Below are 14,376 nucleotides of genomic sequence, written 5' to 3'. Positions count from 1 at the left end.
TTTGAGTGATGATTCCATCGATTCAATGGATGATGCCAAAAAGGAAAATTTTCCCATTGAGTTTCTTAATAGTATTACTCCTTTGGGAATGCCATGTCATAAAATTGAAAGTAGGTGCAATCATCAAGCTACTGAAAAATCTTAATAGTAAATGGGGTCTTTGTAATGGCACTAAATTTATTATCAAAAGATTGCAAACTAACATAAAGTTGAAGTCTTAACAGGCTCTGCACTAGGAGAGGTTGTTCTGATTCCAAGAATTGATTTGTTCCTGTCTGACACTGGTCTCCCTTTTAAATTAATTTGAAGATAGTTTCCCATGATGCCAGCATTTGTGATGACTATTAATAAATCACAAGGATAAGCTCTAGGCAGAGTAGGAATATTCCTGCCTGAACCTGTATTCGGATATGGTCAGTTATATGTTGCTTTCTCTCGAGTTCGAAGAGCGTGTGACATTAAAGGTAAAGTTGTATATACTTCATCACAAGGGAAATTAGTCAAGCACTCTGAAAGTGTTTTTTTCTTAACCGGAGGCCTGGTGCACAAAATTCGTGCACTTGGGGGGGGGGTGTGTCCCTCAGCCCAGCCTGCACCCTCTCCAATATGGGACCCTTCGGGGGATGTCCGACTGCCAGTTTAGGCCCGATCCCTGATCTTGCTCCCAACTGCCCTCCCCTGCAGGCCCGGTTGACCCCAACTGCCCTCCCCTGCCAGCCTGGTCGTTCCCAACTGCCCTCCCCTGCAGCCTGATTACCCACAACTGCCCTCCCCTGCTGGCCATCTTGTGGCGGCCATCTAGTGACCACATGGGGGCGGTCATCTTGTGCGAGGGTGTGATGGTCAATTTGCATATTACCTCTTTATAAGATATGGTATACAGGGAGATATTAGAATAAGTTTAATCAATTTATCAGTCATTGTTTTTATCAATTTTTTTATATCATTTTAAAAAAATATATTTTATTGATATTTTACAGAGAGGAAGGGAGATAGTTAGAAACATCGATGAGAGAGAAACATCGATCAGCTGCCTCCTGCACACCCCTTACTGGGGATGCACCCGCAACCAAGGTACATGCCCTTGACCGGAATAGAACCTGGGACCCTTCAGTCCGCAGGCTGATGCTCTATCCACTGAGCCAAACCAGCTAGGACGTTTTTGTTGTTCTTATATCATGTTCTTGTTGTTGTTATATCATGTTGTTATTATTTATTTATCAATTTATATATTATTTTCATATACATTTTACTAATTTTCTTTCATTTCTGACACTTCTATTATAGAGAATGGCAAATAGCAATATTAATTTCCTTTCAATGTGCATGAATCCATGCACTGGGTCACCAGTTTTATTATAAAAGTCAATAGAAAAACAGGTATCAGTATGTGGAAGTTCTATTAATGTCAATTTTCTTGAACAATAGAGTAGGTAGCACTTGTAGCCAAAATCTTGAGAATGAGATTAAATGTTTAATTATCATTATTCATATGACATTTTGTGTCTTGATTTCTAATATCATTGAACCTTGTCTCCCTAAATAAGATAAACTTGTTGAGTCATTAACGATTATACCCTGCTTCTCTGAGCCAGGCTCAAAAGCCAATGAAAGATGAGCTCTGGCTTCTAATATTACAACCTTGAGGCAGACCAGTGAGGAGCAGCTTTGCTTTTTATGGACAAGGGTCGGGGTGAGATTGGGTCATTTTCTGGGACTGTTGTCATTGCAACAAACTTTTTGCTGCCTACATCCAACACCTTTTATCTTCCCTGCTAAGAAAAAGCCTTGCAAGGATTTACACACAAAAATCATGATCCAAGAGGAATCATTAACACCCATGTCTTTGCCTAGTTACCGCCACCACAGCCAGAGAATCCCATGACTGAGAACAAGGATGGGAGAACAGAGGGGTCACGTGCCTTTTTATTCTCTATATTCATCAATGGGCTTTTGGTGGGGGGCAGCTCTTCGAGTACCTGGGAGGATGCAGAAGACTGCTCTGATGGTGCACACTCTATAACAGGCACTCCAGGGGAGTCAGGAAAGGCGTTCCCTGGGAGGTAAAATCTAAAAACTGAAGACTGAAGGAGATTAAGCTAGTGGGAGGGATAAGAAGAGGCTTATTTTTGGGTAGTGGGAACAGCATGTAAAACGCTTAAAGTAATAGCATTAAAACTATGAGGCTGAGTGACCGACCCTATGTCTGTCTGACTGCCTGACCGACCAGTTCATATGACGCGCACTGGCAATTTAAAAATAAATGTTGACTTGCGCATGCACGATATATATAAAGCTCTCACTGGCGCCAACTGCACATGTGTGTATTGATCTGTCATTGCCTATCATGAATTTGATTATTTTTGTTGACATTCTGAAGCTGAAAGAAAGCAGCATGGTCGACAGAATATGTCTGAAAACGAACTACTGGCAAAACGTACCTCTGAAACCAAAAGAAGCCCGCATCGTCGACAGAATGTACCTGAAATATTTTTTCTAATTAATTTCCTTTCAATGTGCACGAATCCATGCACCTAGCCACTAGTCAAATAATCATAAATAAAGTAGTTACATTGAAAACTATAAACTCTGCTGAGAGTAATTAAAGAAGAATTAAATAAACACATGATAAGATGTATTATGTTCCTGGATGTAAAAACTCAATAGACACATTTACTAAATTTAACAATCTAGAACCATAAAGTTTTTATAAGAAACCAGGAAGAATCTTCATAACCTTAGAGTAGGTAAAGATTTATTAGAGAGAACACACAAAATATTTGATTATAAAATGATGTAAGTTAGGCTTTATGAAAATTGAAACATTCATCATGAAAATGAGTAGGTAAGCCACAGACTGGGAAAAATATTCTCAATACATATATCTGACAAGACTCATATCCAGACCATATAAAGAACTCTTATACATCAACAATAAAAAACCCAATTGACCTAATTTTACAAATGAGCAAAGGACTTGAATAGACACTTTACAAATGATGCTTAACATCACTAGTCATCAGAGAAATGAAAATTGAAACCATGATGGAATACCATTTCATATCCACCAGAATGGTTAAAATAAAAAAGACTGACAATATAAAATGGTAAAACTACTTTGGGAAATTGTTTGGCAACTGACATTCATTTATTTAATGACCCAGCAGTTCCACTATTAGGTATGTATTCAAGAGAGATAAAAATATATATCCATAAAAGGATTTGTACAAGAACATTCACAGGCGTCATTCATAATATCCTCAAAATGGAAACAATCCAAATAAATACAAACAGGAGAATGGGTAAACACATTTTGATACATTTATATAATGGAATACTATGTAGCTGTAACACAGTATTCCATTATATAAATGTATCAAAATATATCAATAATGTGAATATTTTTCAAAAATACTGTTGAGCAAAAGAAGTCAGATACAAAAGACTACATACGAAATGACTTGATTTATTTGAAGGACAAAAACAGGCCGGACATATGAAGGGTGAAAGGATGAGAGAGTGGTTGCAGTTGGGGTGAAGGATATTGAATTGAAAGGGATGCACGAGAACTTTCTAGGCTGATGGAAATGTTCTATAGCTTATTGGTGGCAGTTGCACCGTGTACACAGCTGTCAAAACCTCTCGAACAAAACACTTAGAATCTGTTATTTTACTGTCTGTAAATTATACCTTAATTTTTAAAAAGGCGAGGATAAAAGCATAGTGTGTTTATAGGTGCAAATGACTACACAGGGCTGATGATTAATTCTTTTCTCCAATTTCATCCCAGAAAACAAGAGTACACCCCCCACTCCCATAAATTTTTCCTGTATTTAAACCCACAGTGATAAAAGATTTATTTACTAAAGACCTTTCTCCTCATGGTATGTCATACAGAGTTGAAACCATCAACAATAATGAATTAAATCTTATCTAAAATGGAATAGCTTAGGATATGTAACAAAAAAAAAAAAAGCAGGCCTAACTGGTTTGGCTCAGTGGATAGAACATCGGCCTGCGGACTGAAGGGTCCCGGGTTCGATTCCAGTCAAGGGCATGTACCTTGGTTGCAGGCACCCCCAGTGGGGGGTGTGCAGGAGGCAGCTGATCGATGTTTCTCTCTCATTGATGTTTCTAACTCTCTATCCCTCTCTCTTCCCCTCTGTAAAAATTCAATAAAATATATATATATTTTTTAAAAAAGCAGACTGAAAGGACATGCCATCCATCCTTAAAAACTTTGGCTGGGCTGAAGCCGGTTGGGCTCAGTGGATAAAGCGTCGGCCTGCGGACTGAAGGGTCCCGGGTTCGATTCTGGTCAAGGGCATGTGCCTGGGTTGCAGGCACATCCCCAGTGGGAGATGTGGAGGAGGCAGCTGATCGATGTTTCTCTCTCATCGATGTTTCTAGCTCTCTATCTCTCTCCCTTCCTCTCTGTAGAAAATCAATAAAATATATTTTAAAAAAAAACACAAAACTTTGGCTGGTGGAATAAGAATTTGGGTAGAGAGAACTATTCAAATAAGCTTATATACGTATACTTCTCCCACCTCTGATTTATACTCAATAAGTTATACCCCTCAAATATGACTGATATCTGAAAAACAAATCCTGTGACCATTATGATATAAAGAACTTAACTAATTCAGTAATCTTTTTCAGAGTTTTGAAAATAATGGATCTTCAATAATTAATTAATGTATTTACTGATTAGTTAGAATTTATGTCCAAATTACATATGCCCATAATGGAAAATATACTACAATTATATTATAATGTCTTCATATAAAATGTTTGAACCAGAGATGATTTCATTAGGCGATTTATGGGAAGTATATTTAAATTGAGTATATGAAATAAGGTACAAATCCCACTCACCCCAGCTTAAAAGTTCAATCATTCTGTAATTACCTGACTAGATTTTTTAAAAAATGATAGAAAAAGTACTCTTGTTAGACATATAAAGCAAACACACAAACCCCACTGAGTCGAATTTTGGGCTCTACTGGGGTATCTACGTGATTATAAAAGCTACACGTGCATTGTTTTGAATTGAACACCACATTAGCCAGATCAGAAAAGCTGTGAACTGAGAAGGAAATTGTTATTCCAGCGATGGAACCTCAACTAGAGAGTATTATTCTGCTGGCAGCCAGGACTTCAGCGCATTCTCACTATGAAAACCAGTGGCTTTTAATCACACATTATAAAAGCATTTGCGATGCTCTGCAGGCCATCTTTCTTCAAAGATTTCCCTGCTGCTTTCCTTCCTGAGCACAATAGGTTCAAGATGGCTAATGCTGTTTCCTACTTGTGCCAAGAACCTCCTGAATGCCACTGGGCTTTCATCATGAAGACAAATGGCAAAACATCAAATGGGAATATCTTATTCTAAATGGGGACGCCGACGATCATGTTATTTTTGGGAGAGCAGCTCTCTGGCTCCATGGATATCACTTGAACGGAGTAGCCACGCTCTTCTGCAGCTCTTGCTCGGTCCAGATCCACCAGGCACATGCACTGCTTTCCTGAAATACAGCCCAAGGTATCATGAGATACCGTCCAGTTAACAGTGCCATTTCAATTCATTTAAGGGACCCTATACAGTGACACAATCTATAGGTGTATGGAGAATGCTGTTTGCCCCACGTCCTGTTTAGTGTCTCTCTCCATTTAATTCTTGATCAGTATGGAGAGAAAACAAACAAATGTATAACATGTCTGAGATTTGTTTCCACTAGTAATTTAAATAATGTTAACCTTCTAAAATATGTTTATAAATAAATCTCAAATAAAAACTACAGATTCTGTTTCCCACTTTGATTAAAAATCCATGTAAAGACCTTTCCTCTTCCATACCCTATGAGAACACATCATCTGTCATACTGTGAAACAAACAATATCTGCTTTTCATATCTAAAATGACATGCGAACAGAGGGCCATCTGAAAGAATGCTGCAGTTTGCACCTGGAGTTTTTAGGACAATAAAGAAGTGAGAAATAGAAAATATTTGTGAAAATTCTAAATTGTGTGATTATTTCAGGTAGATGTGTAATGCTGAGTGTAATATAGTGTTAATTTTCAGAGCTCCTGTACACATATGAAATAGTGGTATTCAATTTTCTTTGTAACCTTTGCAAAACAAGAGGAAACCTGACTGGCAAGTAAAGCAGTGAATTTGTGTTTGTTTGGCAGACATCTATTTCAAAAGTAGCCCAGGAAAAAAATGATTTGGGGTTGAATATATTAAAAGTTATGGCTTTTAGACTTTCAAGTTCTTTAAATTCAGAAAAAGGTTACTGACTCCATAGAATTTCATTCCATTTTTCCTCAATAATTATAATGGTACCTAAGCATTATTTCTAATGGATGTATTTAAAAGGCAGCTGATTCTGCTAAACGAAAGCTTCAGAAGTGAAGACAGAAACTGAAATGGAACAGTTCTTCAGTGGAAGACAGAAGAAGCCTCACAGAAAGACTGGAAGGTGAAATCAGTAGGAAGAATTGGCAACCAGAGATTCCATTTTAAAATATTTTGTATATTTTCCTTAAAAGGCTCATGCCAAAAAAGATTAACTGTCTTACAGTGATATAAAGAAAGATGTCTAGGATTCCATTTAGGCTAAATCACCCCTCTTCATCAACAGCCAGATGGCTAACTTTTCCCCCTTAAACTATGGTTCCTCCTCTAAGACTTCTGTAAATGCCCCCTCCCACCTCCATCTACTTTTCAACTTAAATGAAACATTCTCTGTCAGATGGGATGCCCTACATTCCTTCAGTACCCACCCTGGGTTTACACCACAGCTCATTTAGCCTTGGCTTTGATCCCTTTCCAGAATCTCATGTTCACATGTTGAGGCAGTATCTTTACAACTGAAATGCAGTTGTTGGAAGTCTACCTTTTAGGGTCTGGGAAGCTTCCTAAAATGTTCACAGAACAAAAATATGACCTGTGCAAAGTACAGATGTAGACATTTGATGGAGTCTGACTTTGAACCTGACTTTCCTGGTCTTCCACTAATCACTCCAAATGCTTCTCGTCCTAGCAGCTTACCTTCCAACCACTCCCTTCCGGTTTAATGCCTGAAACGTCACCATGTGCACCCCTACCCAGCACACCAGTGATGTCTTCTCTGAGTCCGGTGAAGTTATATAAAACGTAATTCATATATATGTATATTAGACCTCAGTATGTGTATTGGACTATACATCAAATGTACATTCAACTAACTCAAAGTGTTGGAATGGGAAAAGGAGGAGGAAGAGGGGAGGAGGAAGAGAGAGAGAGGTGGCAGGCAGGAAGGAGCAAGCTTTTTTCCATGTTTATGCACCAGAGTGTGAGAAAGAGAAGGAAATCACTTGTTCCTTCAGCTTCAGGTCTCCAATGCCTCTCCACGGTGGCTATCTTGCTATGCTGACTTCGACTGCAGAGTTTAATGGCAACTAGTTCTCATATAACATGGCCCCTGATGAAAGCTAATGACTCCATCTGGCACTCTGCCGAAGAAACGAAGAAATGTAATCTGTTTTCCAGACCAGGATGGTCTCCAACGTGGGGCTTTTCTAAGTAATTGTTAAGACTAGTTTGGATTCTACTCAGTCATTGGAAGCCCTAACTTTGGACTCCCTCACTGGTGGGCAAAAATGGACAAGAGCTTCGTGGCTGGGATCAAATAATTTGGGTTCATAGGGTGGCTCTGACATCTACCAGATGAAGGAGCCTGGGCAAGTTTTTGTCTCAGTTCTCTTGTCTCTAAAATATAAATAGTAGTATGTGCACATCCCATAGATATGTTTATAAGAATTTACTAAGATAATGGGTGGAGGGCACTCAGCACAGTGTTTAAATGTTCAATAATTGTTAGCTGCCATTGTCCTTCTACATGTCATTTCTTTTCCTAAAGCAAAGTCTTGGATACATTTATCACTTAAACTTGAAGTGCCATTGTAGGCATTTCCATTTAGGCAATACTTAACATTATAAATGCAAACATATTGGTCTATGATTAATAATATACAAGCACCTCTTTTTTTCTGAGAAGGACAATACCATCCTTGTTCATACGTTTTCAACCCATCAGTTTTGGTGCGCATAGTTGATCTTTTTTATTTTCTTATGGGGCTTTTGGTAGGTCCTTCAGTTTGTTTGTAACAGTAAAAGATCTAACAATAATGCTACTCAATGTACTAACATTAAATATGTATTTAACTTAATTATTAACAAAAATGGGATAAAGCGTTGTTATTGTTGCAAAGCCTTTTTCAATATGGATTAAGTTTTCTGGGGAAAATAATCTTTAATTTCTTGTTGATAAATGAACCAATATTTCCCGTACAGAGTCGCTCCATTCATTCCTAGGCCTGCAGCCGCGTACTCTGCTCAGCAGCTGCGGTGAAAACACATACCTATGAGCCTTCGTTGGGGTGGAAGCTGGACAGCTGTCTGATCTGCAAATCGGCACAGGATCATGTGTTCCTAAAAGAGAAAGCAATAGAATGTGGGTTTGTTTTAACCTTTTGCTTCAAAATTAAACATATTTTTTAAAACGACCTCATTTTTCTAGAGTTCTACATTAACTGGATAAAGCGCTGCACAAATAGTGCTTCTGAAATAAGCACATTGTCAGAACACAGTGCTCAGAACCTCGTTTCCCTCAGGTAGACAGCTCTACATCCGAAGGGCTGTCTCGGCAGCAGAGGCACGGAAGATGCTCAGGGCCACTTAACAGCTGCTTTTAGCGGAAATATACTTACAATTGGTGATTATAGAATGTTAAACTAGAAGACCTAAAGTTCATTTACATTTTTCCTTTAATGAAATTTGAATCTCAGAAACATGGCTCCAAAAACACCTTCTAAGCAGCGTTTCTTCCTACTACCAGAGGAAAGGAGGCGCTGCAGAGGATCACGGTGGCTTCTGTCTTTCTCCAGAGAGGAGCACTCCGAGTGCTGGCTACTCCCCGCCCTCCCCTCTCTCTACCCTTTGCTCAGTCCCCACTCTTCCCTGGCTCACTCACTCTCCTCTCGCTCCAAATGCTGCAGGAGGTGTACTTATTTCTGCTTTAAGAGGAAGCATAAAGTGGATCTGAAGGAATGGGAGGGAAAGTATTGCTTCTGCTTAACAATGTCAGGAAAGGTGCATTCATAAAAAGAGAAGAAGGCTTCACAGTGGTTCTCAACCTTGGCTGCACATTAGAATCACCTGGGAATCTTTTTAAAATCCTGATTTCTGGGCCTCATCCTCCAGAAATTCTGTTTCTTTGTTATGGGTTGGGGCCACAACATTAGTAACAAAGAAACAGAATTTCTGGAGGATGAGGCCCAGAAATCAGGATTTTAAAAAGATTCCCAGGTGATTCTAATGTGCAGCCAAGGTTGAGAACCACTGCTTCAGAGGGATGAGAGCTGATGAGTCTGCACAGCACTCTGAAATCCTCAAGTAGCCAAAGGTGAGTGATTCCTTGCAGTCAAGATGACTGCAGTGCTCCCAGGCAACTGCTCATTCAGAACAGCTGCACTTTCTTAGTGTGTAAATGATCTCACCTGTCTGCTTAGCCAACGAGTGGAACTCAGCTTCATCACCTGTCTCCTTGGTCTTCTGTACATTCAATTTGCAGCCTCCATTTTTAAATAAGGTAATTGAAATGAGTGCAATGCTGGGTCTTTTAGAAGGGTTAACTTTTTCTCAACTTTAATGCATTTGAAAAAACATTTCAATGCTCTCTGTAACATTTAGTGGCAATGTCTAGAGTACTAATAAGATGGTTCAAATAAATAACTTTTATTAAGTTTCCATAAGTCAAAAAGGGCAGAATTTAGAATTATATAACATGAAGAAAAGGGAAGAAAAGGCAAGAAAAAGCATACCCTTTGTCCTCATGATGCTTGTAAATTAAGATTCATTTTAAATATAGGTATATAGGTAATACTGAGGCAATCCTGACCTCAGAGGAGGTTTGTTTCTCTTGTCCTGATAAGTCCCAACCATACACAAATTATTAGAATTATCTGTGTATGTGTTCTCCCCTGTAGAAGTTAAAGGCCAAAAGGGTGAGGCACACAGTAGGTACTCACCTACTGTGTTGGCTAATTGAACATGGAGGAAAACATTTCTACAGTGACTCTCAAGAGATTGGGGCACTAAGTCCATGTAGTTCTGTCTGCCAGCCCACCCATCATGGTTAAGTTAGGAAATACTGAGGTACCATCTTGCCACAGTATTCAAGAAGACTTCTCTATAGAGCATTTACATCTGAGACCCTCAAAAAGGCTGGTGGCCAAGCAGCTTTGGGGGGTGTGAGAGAAAGAGGTGATAAAGATGAATTTTCTGCTCTCTGGAAGAGCCTGGGTGCCCCGCCTGTTACCTCTAGGAATTTTTCTTTCCTTTCTAGGCAGTAAGATTGTGGCACCTGACTTCACTTCCCTAGGCTTCTGCTATACGTTCTCTCAGAGTTTGCTTTGCCTAGCATCACTCAAGGAGGGATTAGAACAAGCCTCTAGTTTTTGGTTATTTTTCAATTCATTTTCTACTTTATTAGCAGAGTCTTGGGAGAGTAAGGTGAGGTGTTTTGAATCTTATGAAAATAAAATTTCTGGGATACTAATTTTGCCCCCAAATCTTATAGTTCCCCAGGATATGAAAACTTAAATCCTGTACGCAAAGATGAGGAAAGTGCCGATTCTGAATAAAAGCATGAACACAAAAGTTTCTCTCTTCTCCACAGGCTCTGTGTATATGGTGGGCAGAGGTGGGGGGTTGGAGAGAGGTGAGAGGTAGGAGACAGAGTTGGAGCTGGGCATTTAAGAGGTACAGGTGGAGGAGATATAGGTGCCAAGGTGGCAGAATGAACATTTTTAGGTCACTGCACCGATTTCACTGTTGGAAAGAGAAGAAGGGAAAATTCGTAGAAGGCAAGGCTGCTATATAAAATGATACTATATATTTTAGTGAGTTTTTTCCGGAAGTTAAATTAACCAAACTAAAAATCCAATCTAATTTATCGACTTTTAATAGGATTATTTATGCATTTCTCTCAAACATGATCATTTCTTAGATTGTATTATGTCATGCTATTGATCATTTAATTAGTTAATAGCGATGTTCAGAAAGCTAGAAACGGGGGCTTTTAGTCAAGAAGGTGCATAGGTAAGTGCTGTACTTGCATCCTACAATAACCACATCAAAATATAACTAAACTACAGAACAGCTATCATTCAGAACTGCCTGAAATCTCCCTGAATGAAAATCCTACAACTAAAGATATAAAGAAGAAGCCACATCAAGATTGGTAGGAGGGTTGGAGACTCAAAATGGGCTGGTCCTACACCCATGTGTGGTGGATAAGAATTGGGAGGTGGGCACTGTATCTGAGTCTCCACCAAACTGGCTATCACTGTTCACCCTGGCCTAGTGACTCCCTGATACACCACCTCACCAGCTTGTAGGCCCACCCATGCTGTTTCCAGTGGCTTTCCCATATGAATAGCATTTCTTGGCTCATGCTTCAGACTTTCCTAAAATCTTTGTAAAACACAGCATCTGGCCTCAGCATGCCCTGTACCTCTTGCTAAATGGCTCCTGGCCCAGCACTAGCAGCAGTTGGCTTTGGTTTTCAGCTTGGCCTCTCCTGGGCACCTCCAACCTCCAAGCCCAGCACAAGAAGCAGCTCTCTGCAGAGCACTGTGTAGCTCATGCCTGGTGGCTCTGGGAAGAACAGGTGGTGGCTGACCTTTGACTACACCTCCTGGGAGGCCCCAGAGCCAGCACACCAGGTGGACAGCTTCAGACACTATTGAAGCACCACACAATCACCTCCACAAGTGACAAACTCAAGACGTTGGCTCAGCAGGCACCTGAGCCCTGCTGCAGTAAGTTCTGCTCCATGGGTGGGCCCTGTACAATTGATCCTCTATGGTGGTCACAACCAGTCCTTGCAGCTGATCATCCTGGGGGTAAATCCCTCCCATTCATGTGCCAACAGAAATCAAACTCAACAACAGGAAGTGTACACAGTCCACCTGGTGGTTGGGGGTACACCTGGAGTACCCAGTGCCAGTGAATGGGGAGGCTGTACCACTGGACCCTACAGGACACCTAGTATATTAGACCACTCTACCAAGCTCAGAAGATACAGCAGCTCTACCTAATACATAAAAACAAGCACAGGGAGGTGGCCAAAATGAGGATATGAAGAAATGTGTCTCAAATGAAAGGACAGAACAAAATTCCAGGAAAAGAACTACACAAAATAGAGACTAACAATCTACTAGCTGCAGAGTTCAAAACACTGGTTATTAGGATGTTTGGTGAACTTAAGGGAAGAGTAGAACTTAGAGAGATATTAAATTGCATAAAAAGGACATGGAAACCATGAAAAAGAAACAGTTAGAAATGATGGATACACCAACTGAAATGAAGAGTAATTTACAGGGAAATCAACAGGAGAATAGATAAAGCTGAGAATCAAAACGGTGATTTGGAATATAAAGAAGCAAAAAAACAAACAAAAAAACACATAATCAGAACAGCAAAAAAAAAAAAAAAAAGAATCTAAAAAAAAAAAATGAGGATAGTGTAAAGGGTCTCTGGGACAACTTCAAATGTACCAATATTTGCATCATGGGGGTGCAGGAGGGAGAAGAGAGAGGGGAAGAAATTGAAAACCTATTTAAAACAATTAGGACAGAAAACTTTCCTAACCCAGTGAAGGAAATAGACATACAAGTCCAGGAAGTGCAGAGTCTCAAGTAAGATGAACCTAAAGAGGTCCTCACTAAGACACATCATAATTAAAATGCCACAGGTTAAAGACAAAGCGAATCTTAAGAGAAAAGCAGTTAGTTACCTACAAGTGAGCTCCCATAAGACTGATTTCTCTACAGAAACTTTGCAGGCCAGAAGTGAGTGGCAAGAAATATTCAAAGTGATAAAAACTAAGGACCTACAACCAAGATTACCCTACCCAGCAAAGCTATCGTTTAGAATTGAAGAACATATAAAGAGCTTCTCTGACAAGTAGTAGTAGTAGTAAAAGGAGGAGGAGGAGGAGGAGGAGGAGGAGGAGGAGGAGGAGGAGGAGGAGGAGGAGGAGGAGAAGGAGAAGGAGGAGGGGGAAGAGGAGGAGGAAGGGAGGAGGAGGAGGAGGAGAAAGAGAGAAAGAGAAACATGAACAATAAAATGGCAATAAAGACATATCTATCAATAATTGAATGTAAAAAACAAACAAGCAGAACAAAAACAGACTCATAGATACAGAGAACATTTTGATAGTCAACAGATGGGAGGGGAGTTGGGTGAAAATGTGAAGGGATTAAGAAGTACAAATTGGTAGTAACAGAATAGTCATGGGGATGTGAAGTACAACACAGGGAATATGGTCAGTATTATTCTAATAACTATGCCTGGTACAAGATTTATCAAGATGATCACTTAGTAAGTTATATAATATCTAATCACAGGGTTGAACACCTGAAACTATTATAATATTATATGTCAATTATAATTGAAAAATAAAAAAAATTTATTAAAAAAAGCAAGCAAGCTGGAAACTGCTCTGCTCAGGTTGGCAACTCAGAGCTGTGTAACGTGCTGACTGCCATTGGGAAGCAATTCTCTGTGGGGCTCCTGTGTTTCTTCATGTCTGTGAGCAGAGGCACTGCCTTTGTTTCAGATCAGGGGTTGGCAAACTATGGCCCACAGGCCCAATCCAGCCTATGACCCGATTTTGCGCGGCTCAAACGTTAAGATTATTTTTTTACATTTTTAAAGGGTTGTAAACTTACAACAAAGGCAAGGACAATGTAGAATATTTGGAAGATTTGTAAGTGGCTGGCAAAACCTAAAACATTTACTTTTACTGATAATTTTGTCTCTCTTCCAGATTATCCTTTTAAAGATGTTTGTTTAGGAAACAGCCTTGAAACTATAGAGTGTCTTCTTCCAGAGTAAAGGGCAGGCATTCTTACTTAAAGATTACATCTTAAAACATTTGGGTTTCCTAAGCTCAGGTTTCTTTTCCTGTAACGCAACTCACTGTGTGTGTATAAGTGTTACCTGGCTCTTTTTGTGCTGCCCTGTAGGCACTGAGTCTCAGGAAGTCAGTGCAAAAATGATAGTCTGGCTCCCCCCATCACTGTGAGCAATAGCTGTGTTTGTCACTGACACAGGAGTCTCCTGTCTTCTCTCAGCATCCATGAGACTGTGGCAGGCTAACTAGTTGGCTTGCATCCAGGGTAAATGCTCAGACCATTTACAAAAACTTGTCAACTATGTAAAGATTAACCTTGATTTCAATAAGAAATTCCACATTAGATGTTCATGAGTAATTAAAATATAACTATACTGTAGATTATATACTCTATTAGAAATCTGA

At 39.6% G+C, this 14,376-nt stretch overlaps 1 protein-coding gene across 1 annotated transcript in view; it reads right to left on the bottom strand.

The window, feature by feature from the left end:
• Nucleotides 1-4,430: 4,430 nt before the first annotated feature.
• The window catches only part of GSTCD (glutathione S-transferase C-terminal domain containing), a 137,154-nt gene continuing 127,208 nt past the window's right edge, over nucleotides 4,431-14,376 (bottom strand). The window contains exons 11-12 of the mRNA XM_081098927.1: nucleotides 8,411-8,480; nucleotides 4,431-5,528 (exon numbers count right to left, since the gene is read on the bottom strand). Coding sequence (XP_080955053.1) covers nucleotides 5,392-5,528; nucleotides 8,411-8,480 — 207 coding nt within the window. The 3' untranslated portion in view covers nucleotides 4,431-5,391. The remainder of the gene's footprint in view (nucleotides 5,529-8,410; nucleotides 8,481-14,376) is intronic.

The sequence above is a fragment of the Myotis nattereri genome (assembly GCF_964212035.1).
Source record: "Myotis nattereri genome assembly, chromosome: 1".
Lineage (NCBI taxonomy): Eukaryota > Metazoa > Chordata > Mammalia > Chiroptera > Vespertilionidae > Myotis > Myotis nattereri.
Note: the sequence above shows the minus strand (reverse complement) of the source record. Positions and strands in the feature narration are given on the sequence as shown.